The sequence below is a fragment of the Heloderma suspectum genome, chromosome 3, assembly GCF_057233095.1.
Source record: "Heloderma suspectum isolate Gila_16-S chromosome 3, 16-S_ref, whole genome shotgun sequence".
Taxonomy (NCBI): Eukaryota; Metazoa; Chordata; class Lepidosauria; order Squamata; family Helodermatidae; genus Heloderma; species Heloderma suspectum.
The window spans coordinates 90,971,497-90,988,945 of NC_139460.1; the positions used below are offsets into that span (position 1 = coordinate 90,971,497).

General features: G+C 46.3%; 1 protein-coding gene across 6 annotated transcripts in view; it reads left to right on the forward strand.

Annotated features, from left to right (window-relative positions):
* Window positions 1–577: 577 nt before the first annotated feature.
* LOC146349914 (interferon-induced GTP-binding protein Mx1-like) overlaps window positions 578–17,449 on the forward strand; it is a 34,362-nt gene continuing 17,490 nt past the window's right edge. For 3 of the 6 annotated variants that reach the window (XM_084843775.1, XM_084843778.1, XM_084843779.1), the window contains exons 1-8: window positions 1,517–1,576; window positions 1,960–2,162; window positions 3,240–3,326; window positions 4,322–4,517; window positions 8,592–8,729; window positions 10,266–10,420; window positions 14,433–14,571; window positions 16,355–16,553. In XM_084843775.1, the coding sequence (XP_084699901.1) occupies window positions 2,157–2,162; window positions 3,240–3,326; window positions 4,322–4,517; window positions 8,592–8,729; window positions 10,266–10,420; window positions 14,433–14,571; window positions 16,355–16,553 (920 nt within the window). In that variant the 5' untranslated portion in view covers window positions 1,517–1,576; window positions 1,960–2,156. Of the gene's footprint in view, window positions 863–1,481; window positions 1,577–1,748; window positions 2,163–3,239; window positions 3,327–4,321; window positions 4,518–8,591; window positions 8,730–10,265; window positions 10,421–14,432; window positions 14,572–16,354; window positions 16,554–17,449 lie in introns of those variants that run through there. The other 3 variants (XM_084843776.1, XM_084843777.1, XM_084843774.1) reach the window with 3 other exon arrangements.

Genomic DNA, 17,449 nt, shown 5'->3' on the forward strand with positions numbered 1-17,449 from the left:
TATGCACTCTGTGGTTTTAATTTTTGTGAACTGCCCAGAGAGCTTTGGCTATTGGAAATAAATAAATTACATATGGTAGGGTAACCTGTGGTTCTAGCTTCACCACTACCTTGGAGCTGGATGGCTGCTGTCAATAGAATGATGGACTGACGTCCCAGATTTGTCTGTCTGTTGAAACAGAGACGTGGGAATCTATGCAAATGAAGCTATCATGCAACTGAAGCTACAAGTACCCAACTGGCAATCAACACTATCCACATAAAATAATAGAGGGAAAGAGAGGTCCTGAGGAGGCGGAGTGAAAAACGAGCAGCAGCAGCATTGTGCTGCCTTTCCCCCAGTTACCAGATAACAGCAGCTTACAGTCAATAACTGTGTCCTACAGTTACATCTTGCGAAGAGAAAACTCCCTGGAAAAGACCCTGATGCTGGGAAAGATTGAAGGCAAAAGGAGAAGGGGACGGCAGAGGATGAGATGGCTAGATAGCATCACCGATGCAATGAACATGAACTTGAGCGCACTCCGGGAGAGAGCACAGGACAGGAAGGCCTGGCGTGCTATGGTTCATGGGGTCACGAGGAGTCGGACACGACTGAACAACAACAGTTACATCTGGACTGCATGGTTACAGGCAGGTTTTTAGAAATAACTGACATTTATGGAAAATATCACTACTGGACTCCCCTCCTTGCTGTCTATTAGTTACTGAGCCATAGTCAAGGTTTTTGCTGTTGATATACAAAGTCCTAAACAACTTGGGACCAGACTACCTAGCCTACTGCCTTCTGTTATATCAACCCAGTTGCCCCTGAGATCTGAGGAGGCCTTACTGGTTGTTCCATGGCCAACAGAACATCACGGGTAAGTGAGCCTTCTCAGTGGTAGCACCCACCCTTTGGAACACTCCGATGTGGCTCAAGCCTCAAACTGTGACAAGCTCAAAATACCTCTTGAACACACGTCTATTAACACAGACTTTCCCTGACCTGTGAGAGTCTGTTGCCACCCTGTTATTGTTATGTATTAGGATGTTTTTATTTTATCTGGACAGTTATTTTATGTTGCATTTTATGTCAACTGCTTAGGGGTTTTAATAAGCAGTATAGAAGTATTCAAAAATAATAAATTCAATAACTGCTAACAGGAGATAAAATCCACGGGGGGCACAGAGATTGGTCATACTAGGTTGGCACGAATCAGATTCAGAGGAAACAAACTCAGAGGTGCGGTAAGCAGGATATAATGAGAAGAGTTTCTCTTTGTGGGGAATCGCTGGTATGGTTTCTCGGCCGCAGAGTTACAGAAGAACTGTTAGCCAAAAAATCCGGCGTTGGCAGGCAGCTGCGCCTCCCGGCGGGTTTCTGTCTTTAAAAAAACAACAGTTGATTGAAATAAAGCACACGTTTGTTGCGTGTATTCCGCTGTTTGGATTCCTTTTATTCTGGGTTCAGTTTCGATTTCTGTGAAATGACATGAACAGGGGCGGAGCTAATGCTGTGCCGGGTCTAACCCATCGTCAGATCTGCCTCAAAGGAAAGGAAAGCAGCATCCTTTTTTGACGCCCGAACACAGAAGGTAAGAAACTAAAATCCACCGGTTCTAAAACTGTAGGGTGGGTGCAGTTGGGGGTGGGAAAGGTGCCCAGAGGGAGGCACAAAATTCCAGGGGAGTGACAGGATCTGGAAGCAGGCTTTTTCTTCTTCCTAAGCAGAGACACTGGAGGAGGGAGAGGGGCTCGACCGCAGCCACATCCTCTTTCTGTAATTTAAGGGAAAAGGAGGTCCGGAAGAGGTGCTGCTTGTGCTTGGCCATCCCGTTTCCCTGTGTGCATAGTTTTCTGGGTGTGAGTGCGTGTGAAGAACTCCTGTGCCCTTCCTCTTCTAATGTCAATATTGGGATTAGCATCCCAATATTAGCACTGTATTCAGCAAAAAGCCTGTGTGCATGCCACTCCGCAGAAGGATGTCTGCTGGCTCGTTTGCAAAAGATGATTTGGTGGTGGGATGAGAGATTGCAAAAGGTGAGGTACGTAGAAGTGCCTGAGTTCAAGATGTCTGGGGAACGCTCGTGCAACCCGCCATAACGAACAAGTCTAAACTGTGATGGATGCCTGCAGTTCCTGTCCATTCAGTCTGACACGCATTCTGCAAACATAATGCTGGTAAGTCTGTCACATCACTTGATGTGCCTCTGGTTGCCTTGCTAAGCCTTGTATTTGATTTTTCAAAGAGAGAGTCCAGACTCCACCAAGTTTAAATTTGTAGTGGTTAAACTTTGCCTACAGGTGTGGCTTTTCCATTTTGGCTGTAAATGGCAAACAGTGTGGTCCAGTCTGCATGGGATTTTTAAAAGGAATCAGCTTTGCTGTGAAGAGAGGCTTCCCCCCTTCCCCCCTTTCTCCTTTCCTCTGAAAGTCCAGATGCATCTGCATTTCAGGAGCAAGCCTCACTGAGCACAATGGAAGTTACTTCCGAGTAGACACACATACGCTTGTGCTGGGAAAGGGGGGGGGGACACAAAGAGGCAAACTAGCCCCCATTTTAACCCAGAGGACTTTATCAACCACAAGGGGAGTTACGTCCGAGGAGACAGTAATGGGTTTGTGGGAAAGAGACCGAAACCAGCCCCCATTTTACTGCACAGGATCTCTATAAGGAAGCTGTGAAGAATACATCCTAAGGCAATGGACTGGAGGGAATTGAGGGCTTTGATACGTGCCGTGTCAGTTGAGGGGCTTCTCTGTCATTTCTGTGGTCATTGAGAGGGCAAGCCTCATTCAGCACAATGGGAGAAAACACCCCTTGACTGGGGTCATGGGCTGTGTTCTAGTGCTTATTTTCAATAATGTTTTAAAAGTTGGCATCCATTGGCATCCTGCTCCAAAACAGGGCAGGACTATGATACCGGACCTAGTGTGATTGTGGAAACAGGTCAGTAATGGAGCTGCGGTAAGCTGGAAAAGTTGGGCTATAAGCAGTCTCAGAAGAAGCGGTTTTTCAGCAATAAAATGCGGCTCTGGGGCTGAATGGCCACAACGTCATGGAAACACAGAGGCCTCACTGTGCAGCCAGGTTGGAGTTAATCACTGGTGGAAACACAGCCCTACAGTCTCTCTTAGGAAACAGCATCCAAGCCAGAAAGAAAAATAAAAAACTTTAATTAAAAAAACCGAAACCCAACAGCAATCATTAAGAACATATATGTTTCCTGTGGCATAACAATCTGTTTTCCATTCCAGAGAAATATTCTGATGTCTAAGAGGAAAATGTCTGTCACACTTGACATGAAAAATGGCCCAACTCCACTGAAGAATAAACACAGTGAGGTAATATATCCCAAATTATATCCAATGTTGCCAAAACCCGTGCCTGAAAAATGTATAACAATATCTCTTTGAGACCAAAGAAATGTCAAAATCCAAGGTATACTTTTTTCAGTACCCTGATCCACAATCTGATGCACCAGTGGTAACACTGGTGCAAAGAAAGCATAGATGTTTAGGGTCAGTGTGCTGGAAATATGCATTACAAGGCCATGTAAAAAAGTTCACATGTATCATTGCATGTATAGTGCAAATATAAGAGAAATAAGACACTGTGTCCTCTTCATTAAGATATGCCACGATTTGGCACCTGGTCTTTTTTTCTCAGACCCATTATCCCTTCTAAGGCCTTCTGCATTAGCTCATTTGACTAAGGTGCCCTTGAGATGTTATTTTTTATCATAGTGGCTTTGGAGCTGTTTGTCCATGACTCCATCCCATGATGCTGCTGTTAACCATTAAAGACTCAGCCAGCACCATGTCGCTGGGTCGAGGCCTCCTGTGGGTCTTTCCTACCAAATTGTCCCTGATCCCAGCTTGATGTTGGTTGTGTGGGAAAGTCCCATGCAATTGGCCCCAACCACATGATACCAGGCCTTTCAAAATTACAGTCCAAGAGACAGGTCGACTTTCCTGTATGTCTGAGCCTGAAAGGTTTGACTACTGTTTCTTACATTTCAAAGTGTGTGGAATTCAGTTTTGCAATACACATTTCCCTGGAAATGTGAACTTCATTTACAATTAAAAGTGGGAACTATTGGTAAAGATTGCTTCTTTTTTCATCTATATATCTTCTTTACAAGTGTATAAAGTTTTACACTGGCACTACTAATAAGCCATATCTCATTCGTTTATTAGTATTTTTACTCACTGTCATCATCAAAGTTAAACAAATCTGTCACAAGTGTCTGTATCAGAGTCTTGCCATCATTGTCTACAACAACTTATTGGGGCTCATTCCTGTTTCAGTCATAGAGACCACTTTGTTTTTCTCTCAGAAAGCACAAAGTGCCTCCTTGTGCAGCCAGTATGAGGAGAAGATCCGTCCCTGTATTGACCTCATTGATTCTCTAAGAGCCCTCGGAGTGGAAAAGGACTTGGCGTTGCCAGCAATTGCTGTGATCGGGGACCAGAGCTCTGGGAAAAGCTCAGTTCTAGAAGCGCTGTCAGGAGTTGCTCTTCCTAGGGGCAGCGGTAAGAATAGCCTGTCAGCTTTTCCTCTTTGAAATGTCTAACATTTCTGTGAGTTGGTGAAATACAATCATCTGTTGTGTGGTTACCAGGCTGTGGAACTCCCTCCTGAGGCAGGCTAGCTTCACTCTCTCTCTACTGTCCTTCTGCCAGCAGGCAAAGACTGCTTTATTCAAGAAGGCCTTAGGCCTATAAGTGGGTCTGTTGGTTTGGATGCCGATTTTATTCTGAAATTGTTGTGTTTTTATTGTATTTTGATGTGTTTTATTGTTTTAATCTATTAGAAATAGTCTTTGTAAATCAAATAAGTAAATAAGGAATGTCTTTGAAGGCTCTCTTCTGGCTGCCCCCTGCACTGAGGCAGGCGGTGATGTTGAGAGAGGGCCATCTTGGTGGTGGCACCATGCCTATGGTGGTGGCACCATGCCTTGTTGTTGTTCAGTCGTTCAGTCATGTCCGACTCTTCGTGACCCCATGGACCATAGCACGCCAGGCCTTCCTGTCCTGCGCTGTCTCCCGGAGCGTGCTCAAGTTCATATTCATTGCATCGGTGATGCTATCTAGCCATCTCATCCTCTGTCGTCCCCTTCTCCTTTTGCCTTCAGTCTTTCCCAGCATCAGGGTCTTTTCCAGGGAGTTTTCTCTTGCATTAGGTGGCCAAAATATTTGAGCTTCAGCTTCAGTATCTGTCCTTCCAATGAGCACTCAGGGCTGATTTCCTTTAGGATGGACTGATTTGACCTCCTTGCAGTCCAGGGGACTCGTAAGAGTCTTCTCCAGCACCACAGTTCGAAAGCATCAATTCTTCGACGCTCAGCCTTCCTTATAGTCCAGCTCTCACAGCCATACATTACTACTGGGAAAACCATAGCTTTGATTAGACGGACCTTTGTCGGCAAGATGATGTCTCTGCTTCTTACTATGCTGTCTAGGTTGGCCATAGCTTTCCTCCCAAGGAGCAAGCGTCTTTTAATTTCATGGCTACAGTCACTGTCTGCAGTGATCTTGGAGCCCAAGAAAGTAAAATCTGTCACTGCTTCCATTTCTTCCCCTTCGATATGCCAGGAAGTGATGGGGCCAGATGCCATGATCTTCGTTTTTTTAATGTTGAGTTTCAAACCAGCTTTTGCACTCTCCTCTTTCACCCTCAACAAGAGGCTCTTTAGATCCTCTTCGCTTTCTGCCATTAGGGTGGTATCGTCTGCATATCTGAGGTTGTTGATAATTCTCCCGGCAATCTTAATTCCGACCTGTGATTCAAACCCAGCGTTTCTCATGATGTACTCTGCATATAAGTTAAATAAGCAGGGTGACAATATGCAGCCTTGTCGTACTTCTTTCCCAATTTTGAACCACTCGGTTGTTCCATGTCTGGTTCTTACTGTTGCTTCTTGACCCTTGTACAGGTTTCTCAGGAGACAGGTAAGGTGGTCTGGTATTCCCATCACTTTAAGAATTTGCCACAGTTTGTTGTGATCCACACAATCAAAGGCTTTAGCGTAGTCAATGAAGCAGAAATAGACGTTTTTCTGGAATTCTGTTGCTTTCTCCATGATCCAGAGAATGTTGGCAATTTGATCTCTCGTTCCTCTGCCTCTTCGAAACCCAGCTTGTACTTCCCGTAGTTCTCGGTTCGCATACTGCTGAAGCCTAGCTTGTAGGATTTTGAGCATCACCTTGCTGGCATGTGAAATGAGCATAATTGTGCGGTAGTTTGAATACTCTTTGGCATTGCCCTTCTTTGGAATTGGAATGTAAACTGACCTTTTCCAGTCTTGCGGCCATTGTTGAGTGTTCCAAATTTGTTGGGATATTGAATGCAGCACTTTAACAGCATCATCTTTTAGGATTTTAAATAGCTCAGCTGGAATACCGTCATCTCCGCTAGCTTCGTTGTTAGTAATACTTCCTGAGGCCCACTTGACTTCACTCTCTAGGATGTCCGGCTCAAGTTCAGTGACCGCACTATCATGGCTATCAGGGACATTCAGATCTTTCCTGTATAGTTCTTCTGTGTATTCTTTCCACCTCTCCATAATCTCGTCTGCTTCTGTTAGGTCCCTGCCTTCTTTGTCCTTTATCATGCCCATCTTTGCACAAAACGTTCCCTTGAGATCTCCGATTTTCTTGAAGAGATCTCTAGTCTTTCCCATTCTGTTCTTTTCCTCAATTTCTTTGCATTGTTCATTTAAGAAGGCCTTCTTGTCTCTCCTTGCTATTCTCTGGAACTCTGCATTCAGTTGGATATATCTTCCCCCTATCTCCCTTGCTTTTCGCTTCCCTTCTTTCCTCAGCTACTTGTAAAGCCTCATCAGACAGCCACTTGGCTTTCTTGCATTTCTTTTTCTTTGGGATGGATTTCGTTGCTGCCTCCTGAACAATGTTACGGACCTCCGTCCATAGTTCCTCAGGCACTCTGTCTATCAGGTCTAATCCCTTCAATCTATTCCTCACCTCCACTGTATATTCATAAGGGATATGATTTAGGTTATACCTGAATGGTTTAGTGGTTTTCCCTGCATTCTTCAATTTAAGCCAAAATTTTGCAAGAAGCAGCTCATGATCTGAGCCACAGTCAGCTCCAGGTCTTGTTTTGACTGACTGTATAGAGCTTCTCCATCTTTGGCTGCAAAGGACATAATCAATCTGATTTTGATATTGACCATCTGGTGATGTCCATGTGTAGAGTCGTCTCTTGTGCTGTTGGAAAAGAGTGTTTGCTATGATCAGCGTGTTCTCTTGGCAAAACTCTATTAGCTTTTGTCCTGCTTCATTTTGTACACCAAGGCCATGCCTGCCTGTTATCCCAGTGATTTCTGGACTTCCTACTTGAGCATTCCAATCCCCTATGATGAAGAGGACATCTTTTTTTGGTGTTAGTTCTAGAAGGTGTTGTAGGTCTTCATAGAACCGATCAACCTCAGCTTCTTCGGCATCAGTGGTTGGGGCATATGTGAATTACTGTGATGTTGAATGGTTTGCCTTGGATTTGTACTGAGATCATTCTATCGTTTTTAAGATTGTACCCCAGTACTGCTTTTCCCACCCTTTTGTTGACTATGAGTGCTACTCCATTTCTTCTAAGGGATTCTTGCCCACAGTAGTAGATATGATGGTCACCTGAATTAAATTCGCCCACGCCTGTCCATTTTAGTTCGCTGATTCCCAAGATGTCGATGTTCAATCTTGCCATCTCATGTTTGACCACCTCCAGCTTACCTTGATTCATTGATCTGACATTCCAGGTTCCTAAACAATATTGTTCTTCACAGCATCGGATTTTCTTTTCACCACCAGACACATCCAAAGCTGAGTGTCCTTTCGGCTTTGGCCCAGCTGCTTCACTCTTTCTGGTGCTACTTGGAAATACCCTCTGCTCTTCCCCAGTAGCATATTGGACACCTTCCGACCTGAGGGGCTCATCTTCCGGCGTCATATCTTTTAGCCTTGTGATACGTTCCATGGGGTTTTCTTGGCAAGAATACTGGAGTGGGTTGCCATTTCCTTCTCCAGTGGACCACATTTTGTCAGAACTCTCTGCCATGACCTGTCTGTCTTGGGTGGCCCTGCACGGCATAGCTTATGGCTTCACTGAGTTACGCAAGCCCCTTCGCCACAACAAGGCAGTGATCCATGAAGGGGCATGCACCATGCCTACACCAGGCAAAATCGTCCCCCCCAGGCCTTTTAAATAATTTTGATCTCCATAAAATTGGTTTTATGCTGCTTTTTAATTTGATATTTTTCTCTGTTAGTTTTTATATTGTTGGCTGTCTCTATTTTTTGTTGTTTGTTTTGTTCCATAATGCTGCCCTGGAAAATCTTTTTTGATGGCCAAAGGAATAATCCCTTTAAAACAAAATCTTGAAGGATGCAAAGGAGAACTGGACCAAGCATGGCACTTCCTTCATACCCAAAGACTTCAGCAATATTGTGTGGTGTCCTGCTGGTATAACCAGACTTTCTTTGGGCATTCCATGTATCAGTGATGTTCAAATTAAAGTGGAGCTTTTTTCTTCATCATGTTCCTCCATTCATTCTCCACAAAGAACTAACTTACTGTTTTAAACTTTATAGGTATTGTTACCCGATGTCCATTAGCGCTCAAGCTCAAGAAAATGGAACACAAAAAGGAGTGGAAAGGGGAAATTGAGTATTTAAAGACGGTGCAAGAACTGACTAACTCATCACAGGTGGAAGCTGCAGTAATAAGGGGTAACTGCCACTGACAGTGCAGCCCTTTGCATGTGTACTCAGAACATTCAGTGTACATAGAATTGCAGTGCTAGGGATGTCAGAGAATTTCTCCACGAACCTCGGGGAGGCCGAATGTAAGCGCATTCGGCCCCCCGAAATTGGTGGAGAAACGGTCTGCCCCCCCGTGCCGCCCCCCCCCCCCAGGATGGGACTTACCTTGTGCGAATATCCCTGGTGGCGGCGGTTTGGCGGCAGCGGCGGCTGGTCTTCCGACCGGCTGCCACCGCCACCATTTCTAATTAAAAAAACCAAACAAACGTGATAGGCTACATAAAGATTTACGTAGCCTATCACGGCTAGATTTTTAAAAAAACACCGTGATAGGCTACGTAAATGTTTACGTAGCCTATCACGGCTGACTTTGTGGGGGGGGGGAAGCGCGTATGCAAATGGCAGCGCCCATAGGCGCCGCCATTTGCGTTCCTTATTTTGGCACGTGTAGTCTACGTAAACATTTATGTAGACTACACGTGCCAAAATAAGGAATGCAAATGGCGGCGCCCATGGGCGCCGCCATTTGCGTACGTGCTTTTTTTTTTTTTCAAAGTCAGCCGTGATAGGCTGCGTAAACATTTACGTCGCCTATCACTGCTGACTGCAGGGATGCAAACAGCGGCAGCTACGGCCACCACCATTTGCGTCCCAGTAGGAGAGGAGGTTTCATGGCCGGAGGGACGGGGCGCCTCCACCCTGGCCAGAATTTCGGGGGGGGAGGGACGGGGCGCCTCCCCCCTGCCCAGAATTTTGGCCCGAGGGACGGGGCGCCTCCCCCCCACCCAGAATTTCGGCCCGAGGGACGGAGCACCTCCCCCCCACCGCGAAGCAAGCTGCAGGATCAGGTAAGGGACTTTCGTCCATCCCTAATTTCCTTTGCTTCTCTGATGCCCTCTTGTGGCTGAGATGAGCTCTCAAAACAGCTAAATGAGTACTAAAATTGGGGCAGGAGCAGGAAGCTCTATGTAAAATAGAGGTTTGCTTGGGTGTCTCCATTTTCATCAAACAGACATTCCAAATATGTCTGTGTGTAACATTTGTGACTAGATATTTCAATGTAATCAAGTGTTGTATTCCATAATAGCATTATGCTTCACAAGAGTTTAAAATGTGTTAATAGCATCTCTCTCTCTCTCTCTCTCTCTCTCTCTCTCTCTCTTTTGACTGGCCTTACCAGTGAACCAAACATTTGTTATTGCCGGGACCCCTCTCCCCCCAAAAGGGACAGGGTATTGACCCTGACCTTGTGCAGGAGCTGGGGACAGAGGGCAGAAAACCAGCTCCTGCCCCACAACCGGTCAAGTTCAGCTAGGACAGAGGCAAAGCAAGCCAACATGCCTCCCCTTCCAGTTCAAAGCTGGAAGGACAAGGCAGAGGCATGTTGGTTTGCTCTGCCTCTGCCCAAATGGAATGTTAGGTTGTTCATTTTGGTCTGTTGGAACAAATTGCAGAGTTTCCTGTAACCTCGCTTGTTTCTTTGCTTTCCCTCATATAATGTAGCCCAGAATGCAATGGCTGGTGAAGGAGTGGGCATTAGCCACCACTTAATTAGCCTGGAAATCAGCTCCCCTGATGTTCCAGACCTTACTCTGATTGATCTGCCAGGGATCACAAGAGTAGCTGTGGGTGATCAGCCACAAGATATTGGACAACAGGTAGGATTGTAGCAGAAATCAAAGTCAGAGAGACCTCGGAGTGAAGGAAAAAGAGATTCTTCTTTATTTAACGCGCGCGCTTAAGGCTGGAATCACTTCCAAAGAGCCAGAAGCCCCGAGGCATAGCCACACATTACTTTTATAGAGATGATGACACACAAGCGACCCTTTCTCCCACCCCCTTCTCTTACGGTTTTACAGTTGGGACAGTTATTTATGGTACAGGAAATGGGCCATAGGGCATTCTATCTTGAGAACAAGGATACAGTCTTGCAGTAAGCAAGAAGGCAAAATCATTTTTTGAGGGTTCAAAGGAGGGCAACAAAGATGATCAGGGGACTGGAAACAAAGCCCTATGAAGAGAGACTGAAAGAACTGGGCATGTTTAGCCTTGAGAAGAGAAGACTGAGGGGAGATATGATAGCACTCTTCAAGTACTTGAAAGGTTGTCACAGAGAAGAAGGCCAGGATCTCTTCTTGATCATCCCAGAGTGCAGGACACGGAATAATGGGCTCAAGTTACAGGAAGCCAGATTCCGGCTGAACATCAGGAAAAACTTCCTGAGTGTCAGAGCAATACGGCAATGGAACCAATTACCTGGGGAGGTGGTGGGCTCTCCCACACTGGAGGCCTTTAAGACGAGGCTGGACAGCCATTTGTCAGGGATGCTCTGACTTGGATTCCTGCATTGCGCAGGGGGTTGGACTCGATGGCCTTGTAGGCCCCTTCCAACCCTACTGTTCTATGATTCTATGATTCTATGACTATGTTGTGCAATTCGGCTTGCTGACAGGGGAAGTCTCTACATTGCTGTTCCTGCCAAACTATGCTAGCTCAGCAAGAACATGAGACCACTTAGTCTGACCCCCGACATGGCTGCTACAGGATAAGTGCACGTTTGAGACTGGTAGGATCTGAAAATCAGCTGATGATTTCCCTATTCAAACCACTACTTAGCAATAACACAGTTTTTAGCCCACCTGGTTCAGCTTCTGGGATATGGGTCCACTGCAGCCCTCTCTGTAGGCTTCTTTCTTCAGATTTCAGCTCTTCTTTCTCCATCAGTGCCTTAATCCGCTCAACTTTATTTGCTTGCTTTATTTATATACTTTATTTCTACTTCCTTTTGACCAATCAGAAGAGCAGTTCTGTCCAAATTTTTTTTCCAGTTTTTATTTATTTATTTATTATTTAATTTATTAATCACCCATCTGGCTGGTCACCCAGCCACTCTGGGTGATGTACAACATACAATAAAACAATAACATTCTACAATAAAAACATTTTCTAAAATACCCTAACCCACCCCAAATGCCTGCCTGAACAGCCACGTTATTAATGCACGACGGAAGCTCATTAAAGAGGGGGCATGACGGAGTTCCCTAGGGAGGGAGTTCCACAGAGTGGGGGCCACTACAGAAAAGGCCCTCTCCCTCGTCCCCACCAGTCTAGCTGTCCTGGCTGATGGGACAGAGAGAAGGCCATCCGAGGCTGATCTTGTTAAGCGGCCTGTCTGGTGCTGCTGGAGGCGCTCCTTAAGATAGGCTGGGCCGGAACCATATAGGGTTTTAAAGGTCAAAACCAACACCTTGAATTTGGCCCGGAAAACAACTGGTAACCAGTGCAACTCCTTCAGCACTGGAGTGATGTGATCTCGCCGGCAGCTGCCTTTAATCAGGTGAGCCGCCTCATTCTGTACCAGCTGCAGCTTCCGAACCGTCTTCAAGGGTAACCCCACGTAAAGCGCATTACAGTAGTCTAAATGAGAGGAGACCAGGGCATGTAGTACTGATGGGAGCAGATGGCCGGGAAGGAAGGGGCGCAGCCGCCGTATCAGATGGAGTTGATACAGCGCTGTCCGGCTCACAGCTGACACCTGAGCCTCCATGGACAGCTGGGAGTCCAAAATGACCCCTGGGCTGCAGACCTGGTCTTTCAAGGGTAGCTGTACCCCATTCAACACCAGGTCAACATCCCCCAGCCTCCTCTTGTCTCCCACCAAAAGTACCTCAGTCTTGTCAGGGTTCAGCTTTAGCCTATTCCTCCCCATCCAGCCACTCACCTTCTCCAGACATTTGGACAGGGATTCTACGGCCAACCTTGGTGAAGATTTGAATGAGAGGTAGAGCTGCATGTCATCCACATATTGATGACACTGCACCCCAAACCTCCTGATGATAGCCCCCAGCGGCTTCACATAGATGTTAAATAGCATCGGGGAGAGGATGGAACCCTGTGGCACCCCACAAGTGAGTGGCCATGGGTCCGAAACCTCCTCTCCCAGTGCTACCCTCTGGTACCTGCCGGAGAGGAAGAACCAGAACCACCGCAATACAGTGTCTCCACTGCCCAACCCCTCCAGGCGGTCCAGGAGGATACCATGGTCAACGGTATCAAAAGCCGCTGAGAGGTCGAGGAGAACAAGGAAGGAGCATTCACCCCTATCCAGAGCCCTCCTCATATCATCTACCAAGGCGACCAAGGCCATTTCTGTCCCATGCCCAAGCCTGAAGCCCGACTGAAATGGGTCTAGATAATCAGTTTCTTCCAAGTGTGCCGTCAACTCCATCGCCACCACCTGCTCAATCACCTTGCCCAAAAATGGCAGATTTGAGACTGGGCGAAAGTTGTTCAGAACTTGAGGGTCCAAGGAGGGCTTCTTTAAGAGCGGTCTTATCACTGCCTCCTTGAGGGCTGATGGCATCACTCCCTCCTCCAGGGAGGCAGTCACCACCGCCCTGATCCCCTCACCCAGTCTCTCTCTGCAGCCCATAATGAGCCACGATGGGCAAGGATCAAGTAAGCAGGTGGTCGGCCTTACAGATGAAAGCACCTTGTCCACTTCATCAGGAGGAAGAAGCTGGAACCGATTCCACAAAACCGGTTTGCCACAGGCCACCTCCTGCTCACTAAGTGTATCCACAGCGTGCAGAGTAACACACCTAATCTGATCAATTTTATCTGCAAAGTGCCTTGCCAAGGCCTCACAGGAGGCCTTAGAATGCTCCAGTGGTTCCGGAGCCACAGGACCGACCAGGCTCCAGACCATTTGGAACAGCCTCCTGGGACAGCACTCTGCAGACGCGATTAGGATTGTTAGGATTCTCCTCCCTCCCCCTTTTTTTAGGCTTTAGGTTCCCCTTCACCTCAAGTTTCTGTTTTCTGAGCTGTAAATTTAACCCTCCTGTGACTTTCTGAACCTCCTAGTCAGAGCAGCCATGAAGGCAATCATTTTGCACCACAAAAACATAACACAAAATGGCTGAAAAGCTTCATCCCTTCACAGACACTGAGACATCTGTCCAGACATTGTTGTATGAGGTGTAGTATCTCTTTAACAAGGTACTACCTTCGATTTTTAAAAAGGAACCTGAAAATCCCTTTGCAGATGTCTGTGCTTTTGGCTAAATGGCACTGTGCCTCCCCTGGCCCTGCCCCTGACTTTACACACCACCACACCTTGAATGGTGCTGCAAATGGGAAGCCTAGGCAAGTAGGCACCCATGCAATAAAGATCCCCAATTGTGTGGAAGCCTGCACACGCTCAGCTGTATGCAGGTAAACTTTGCGAATACTGTACTCTGCATGTGGGCATCTGGAGGCAGGGTGTGTGCCATGTCAGAGGTGGAGCCAGGACGCACGTTCTCATGCCCTGTCCACACATTGAGCCCTGTCCCATGCCCTGTCCATGCACAGTCTTCCTGTCTACACAGTGCTGAACCTGTGCATGTGGACAGCAACAGCTGCAAAGGGCTGAAGAGGACTTCTAACAAAGGAGAATGAGTGACAGGACATGGGAGGAGCTGCAGACTACTCCAACTCCTCCTCATGCATTTTACAGTGTCTGATTGTGAGTTTGCAGAGAGAGAACCATGCTGTCCTGTACTGCCGTAGCGAAAGTAATATAGTTAGAAATCCACAGCCTTGGTAGAAAGGTTGTCTTATGATTCCAGTTTTGTTCAAGGCTCTGCCGATAGGAGATAAATAGTTATGGTCTGTATTTTGTTTCAGATAATGAAATTAATTAAAACATATATTGCCAAACAAGAAACTATCAATTTGGTAGTGGTGCCAAGTAATGTTGACATCGCAACTACGGAGGCACTGAAAATGGCTCAAGAGGTAGACCCTGAGGGAGAGAGAACACTTGGTATGTAAATAAAACACTTCAGGTTTTTTAATTGCAGAAAAAAATGGTTATTGTTGCAAATAATGTTTTTCTTACAAGGTTACGCTCTTCTGTTTGATTTTTTAAAAAGTCATAGAACTCACAGCAGAAAGTCCCATGTTATTTGGTTAGCTTCTGACTGTTGATGCAGTCGTATTTGAAGTCACCACAGGATCTTTCTAAGGGTATCTTCTTTCTAGTTTGCACCAAATCCTGGGTGGAACCACCAGTTGGTGTTCCATTTCTGGGTTTGGTTACAGGACAGTGAGTTCTTCATGGAAGCAGAATTTGCTTCCCCATGAATGCTATGTGGGATGGTTAAACAGATATTCCAGGAACATGGATCTGTTGGGCAGGAAAGGCTCCTTGCTGGTGGATCTGAATAAACACTCCATCATGGCAGGCTGAGTTCAGACTCCTGGATAATTATTCAGTTGAGAACAGTATATTTCATAACAAATTGGATATTCTGGGAGGAGGAGGGACAAGGAGTGATATGTCAAGACTTAGCAGGGTTGTCCAGGGCAAGCATGGGTCAGGTCTAAAAGGCAGGAGTCATGTAACTAAGGGGGCAGAGGCAGGTCCAAGACCATCACCTGGGTTCCAGAAGGCAGACAAGGTGAGGCAACAGGACTGGAGTCTGTATAACAGGCACTGTCAGTGACAAGTTGCTCAGACTGTGGAGCGAAGCCTGAGGCAGTAGTTATATAGGGCCAGTGAGGTTCCTATTGGCTTCCCAGATCACCTGGCCCAGCTAGGATAACAAACAGCCACCTCTCTTCCTGCTGGTATCAGTGTGACATAAGTGAAACAGCAAGGCACGGGGCAGCCATTCTTTCCACCTGCAGGCTGTCCCAGGGGCACAGAAGGTAAGGTTTCTGGGTCCTGCTGCTAGATTTCCCAGTTGAAGCCCTCACTGGGGCCTTCCTCCATCCCTCTAAGTAGTGGAAACACACCTTTATCCAGTACTTTGGAATTTAACACTAATTTTAATACTGCGCACATTTCTCCTTCTCACACTTCCCTTTGTCATTGTATTCTCTGAAATATTGTTTTGAGTGACTCTTAAATCTGTTTCATGTGGAAGTTTTAAAACTGTTTTTAAAGGGAGCAGCAGTCCTTCCCTCTGAGGAACATTTGTGAAGTGGAAGAAGAAAATGATCGGTCTTGCACAGGGGCAGGGAACCTTTTTCAGCCCGAGGGCCAAATTCAATTTCGGAGAAGCTCGGGGGGGGGGGGGGCCTTCCAGTGGTGGCTTGGGCCAAAGGCAAAAAGAGATGGGGTCAGTCCTATAAAAACTACCCCAAATAAGCATTTTTATCTTACAGCTTTTACTGCCAATAATTAGGAGAAGCATGTCAACCTTTTAGAAAGGGGAAAAACTGCTCAGATGTTGGGCAACCACAAATAATTGGTGGACGATGGGGGAGGGGGGAGCTAGGGCAAGGGGGCAGCTCCATATGGGGACCTCAGGAGGGCAGATTTGGCCAGCAGGCCTGAGGTTTCCCATCTCTGACCTAACAAGGCCAAAGTCACCTTCGTATGGTGAGCAGGCCTCAACCATACTTAGAAGTGCCTCACATTTCCTCACTTGGAGGTCCTGCTTCTTAATCCCAGCAATGAGGAGAGGCATTACTCAGTGGCAAGGATGTTCAGAGACCATTTTTTTCTTACTGTACATGGCTTAGGCATGAGGTCTGGATCAGAATAAGCTCTGTCTCTAATAAATAAAAGAAACCTTTCCTTATTATCCATTATTCCACAGGCATCCTGACCAAGCCTGACTTGGTTGACAAGGGAACTGAGACAGAGGTAGTTGACATAGTCCGAAATCAAAGAGTCCCCCTGAGAAAAGGATACATGATAGTTAAATGTCGTGGGCAGAGCGACATCAACAACAAAGTGTGTTTGGCAGATGCAATCAAAGAAGAGGGAACGTTTTTTGAAGAGCACAACTTTTTCAGGTAGTGTTTAACAAAAATGAATGGAAATAGGAATACCTCACTGTTCTTTCTTGGCTAAAATCTAATGCTGACCCAAGGGAATGTCTTCAACAAATGTGCACACTAATCTCAGATTCATCAGGCTGTTCTGTGGCTTGAATATGTGCATATATGGGGCCTTGAGCATTTTGATGTAGGATGAAGTGGGGCTAGAGAAGAAGGAACCCCTGGGCATTTAACAACTGAGAGAGGAAGATGGCTCTCATATATACTGCACCAAATTTTTGTAAGGTTTGGTTTGCATTGTGAAAGATGTCATATCGGGGCGTGAAGATGTTATTTAAAAAAACCTGCCTTCCAGTTTTTCATCCATTTTTTTGCATCTGTTATAGTCAGTTTATCTGTATACCACATTTTCCACAATACATTGTGCTCAAAGCAGTTCACAAAACAAACAAATACAATCATCATAATGTATTACATTACTAGTGAATGGACCTGGCTTCACACAGGTGGGAATAGCCCTTACACTGATACACTGAACCCTTCTAGCAAACTTACACAGCTGTCAGAGTTGGACATATTGTGCTGTCCCCATCTGAGTGAAGCCATCCCAATGACACCCCTAGGCATAGCCCTTGCCATGGTGCACCCTTATAGCCCCCTGGGGGAGGGGTCTGTCCCTGAGGGGGGCTGCCCCACAGCAGGGCGATGGTCACCTGTATAACTGTGTCCCTTGACTTACTAATCTGTTGCGGTTTCAGACTGTATAGAGTGCAAAGTTATGTGCTAGGTCCCATCTATTTGGCACTGCTTCGACCCCCCGCCCCCACCCCGTTGCAACTGTACAGCAATGCGGCTTCAAATCACTACTGCACACTTCCCTAAGAGACTTGCCGTGCTCTTTTTTTGTTTGT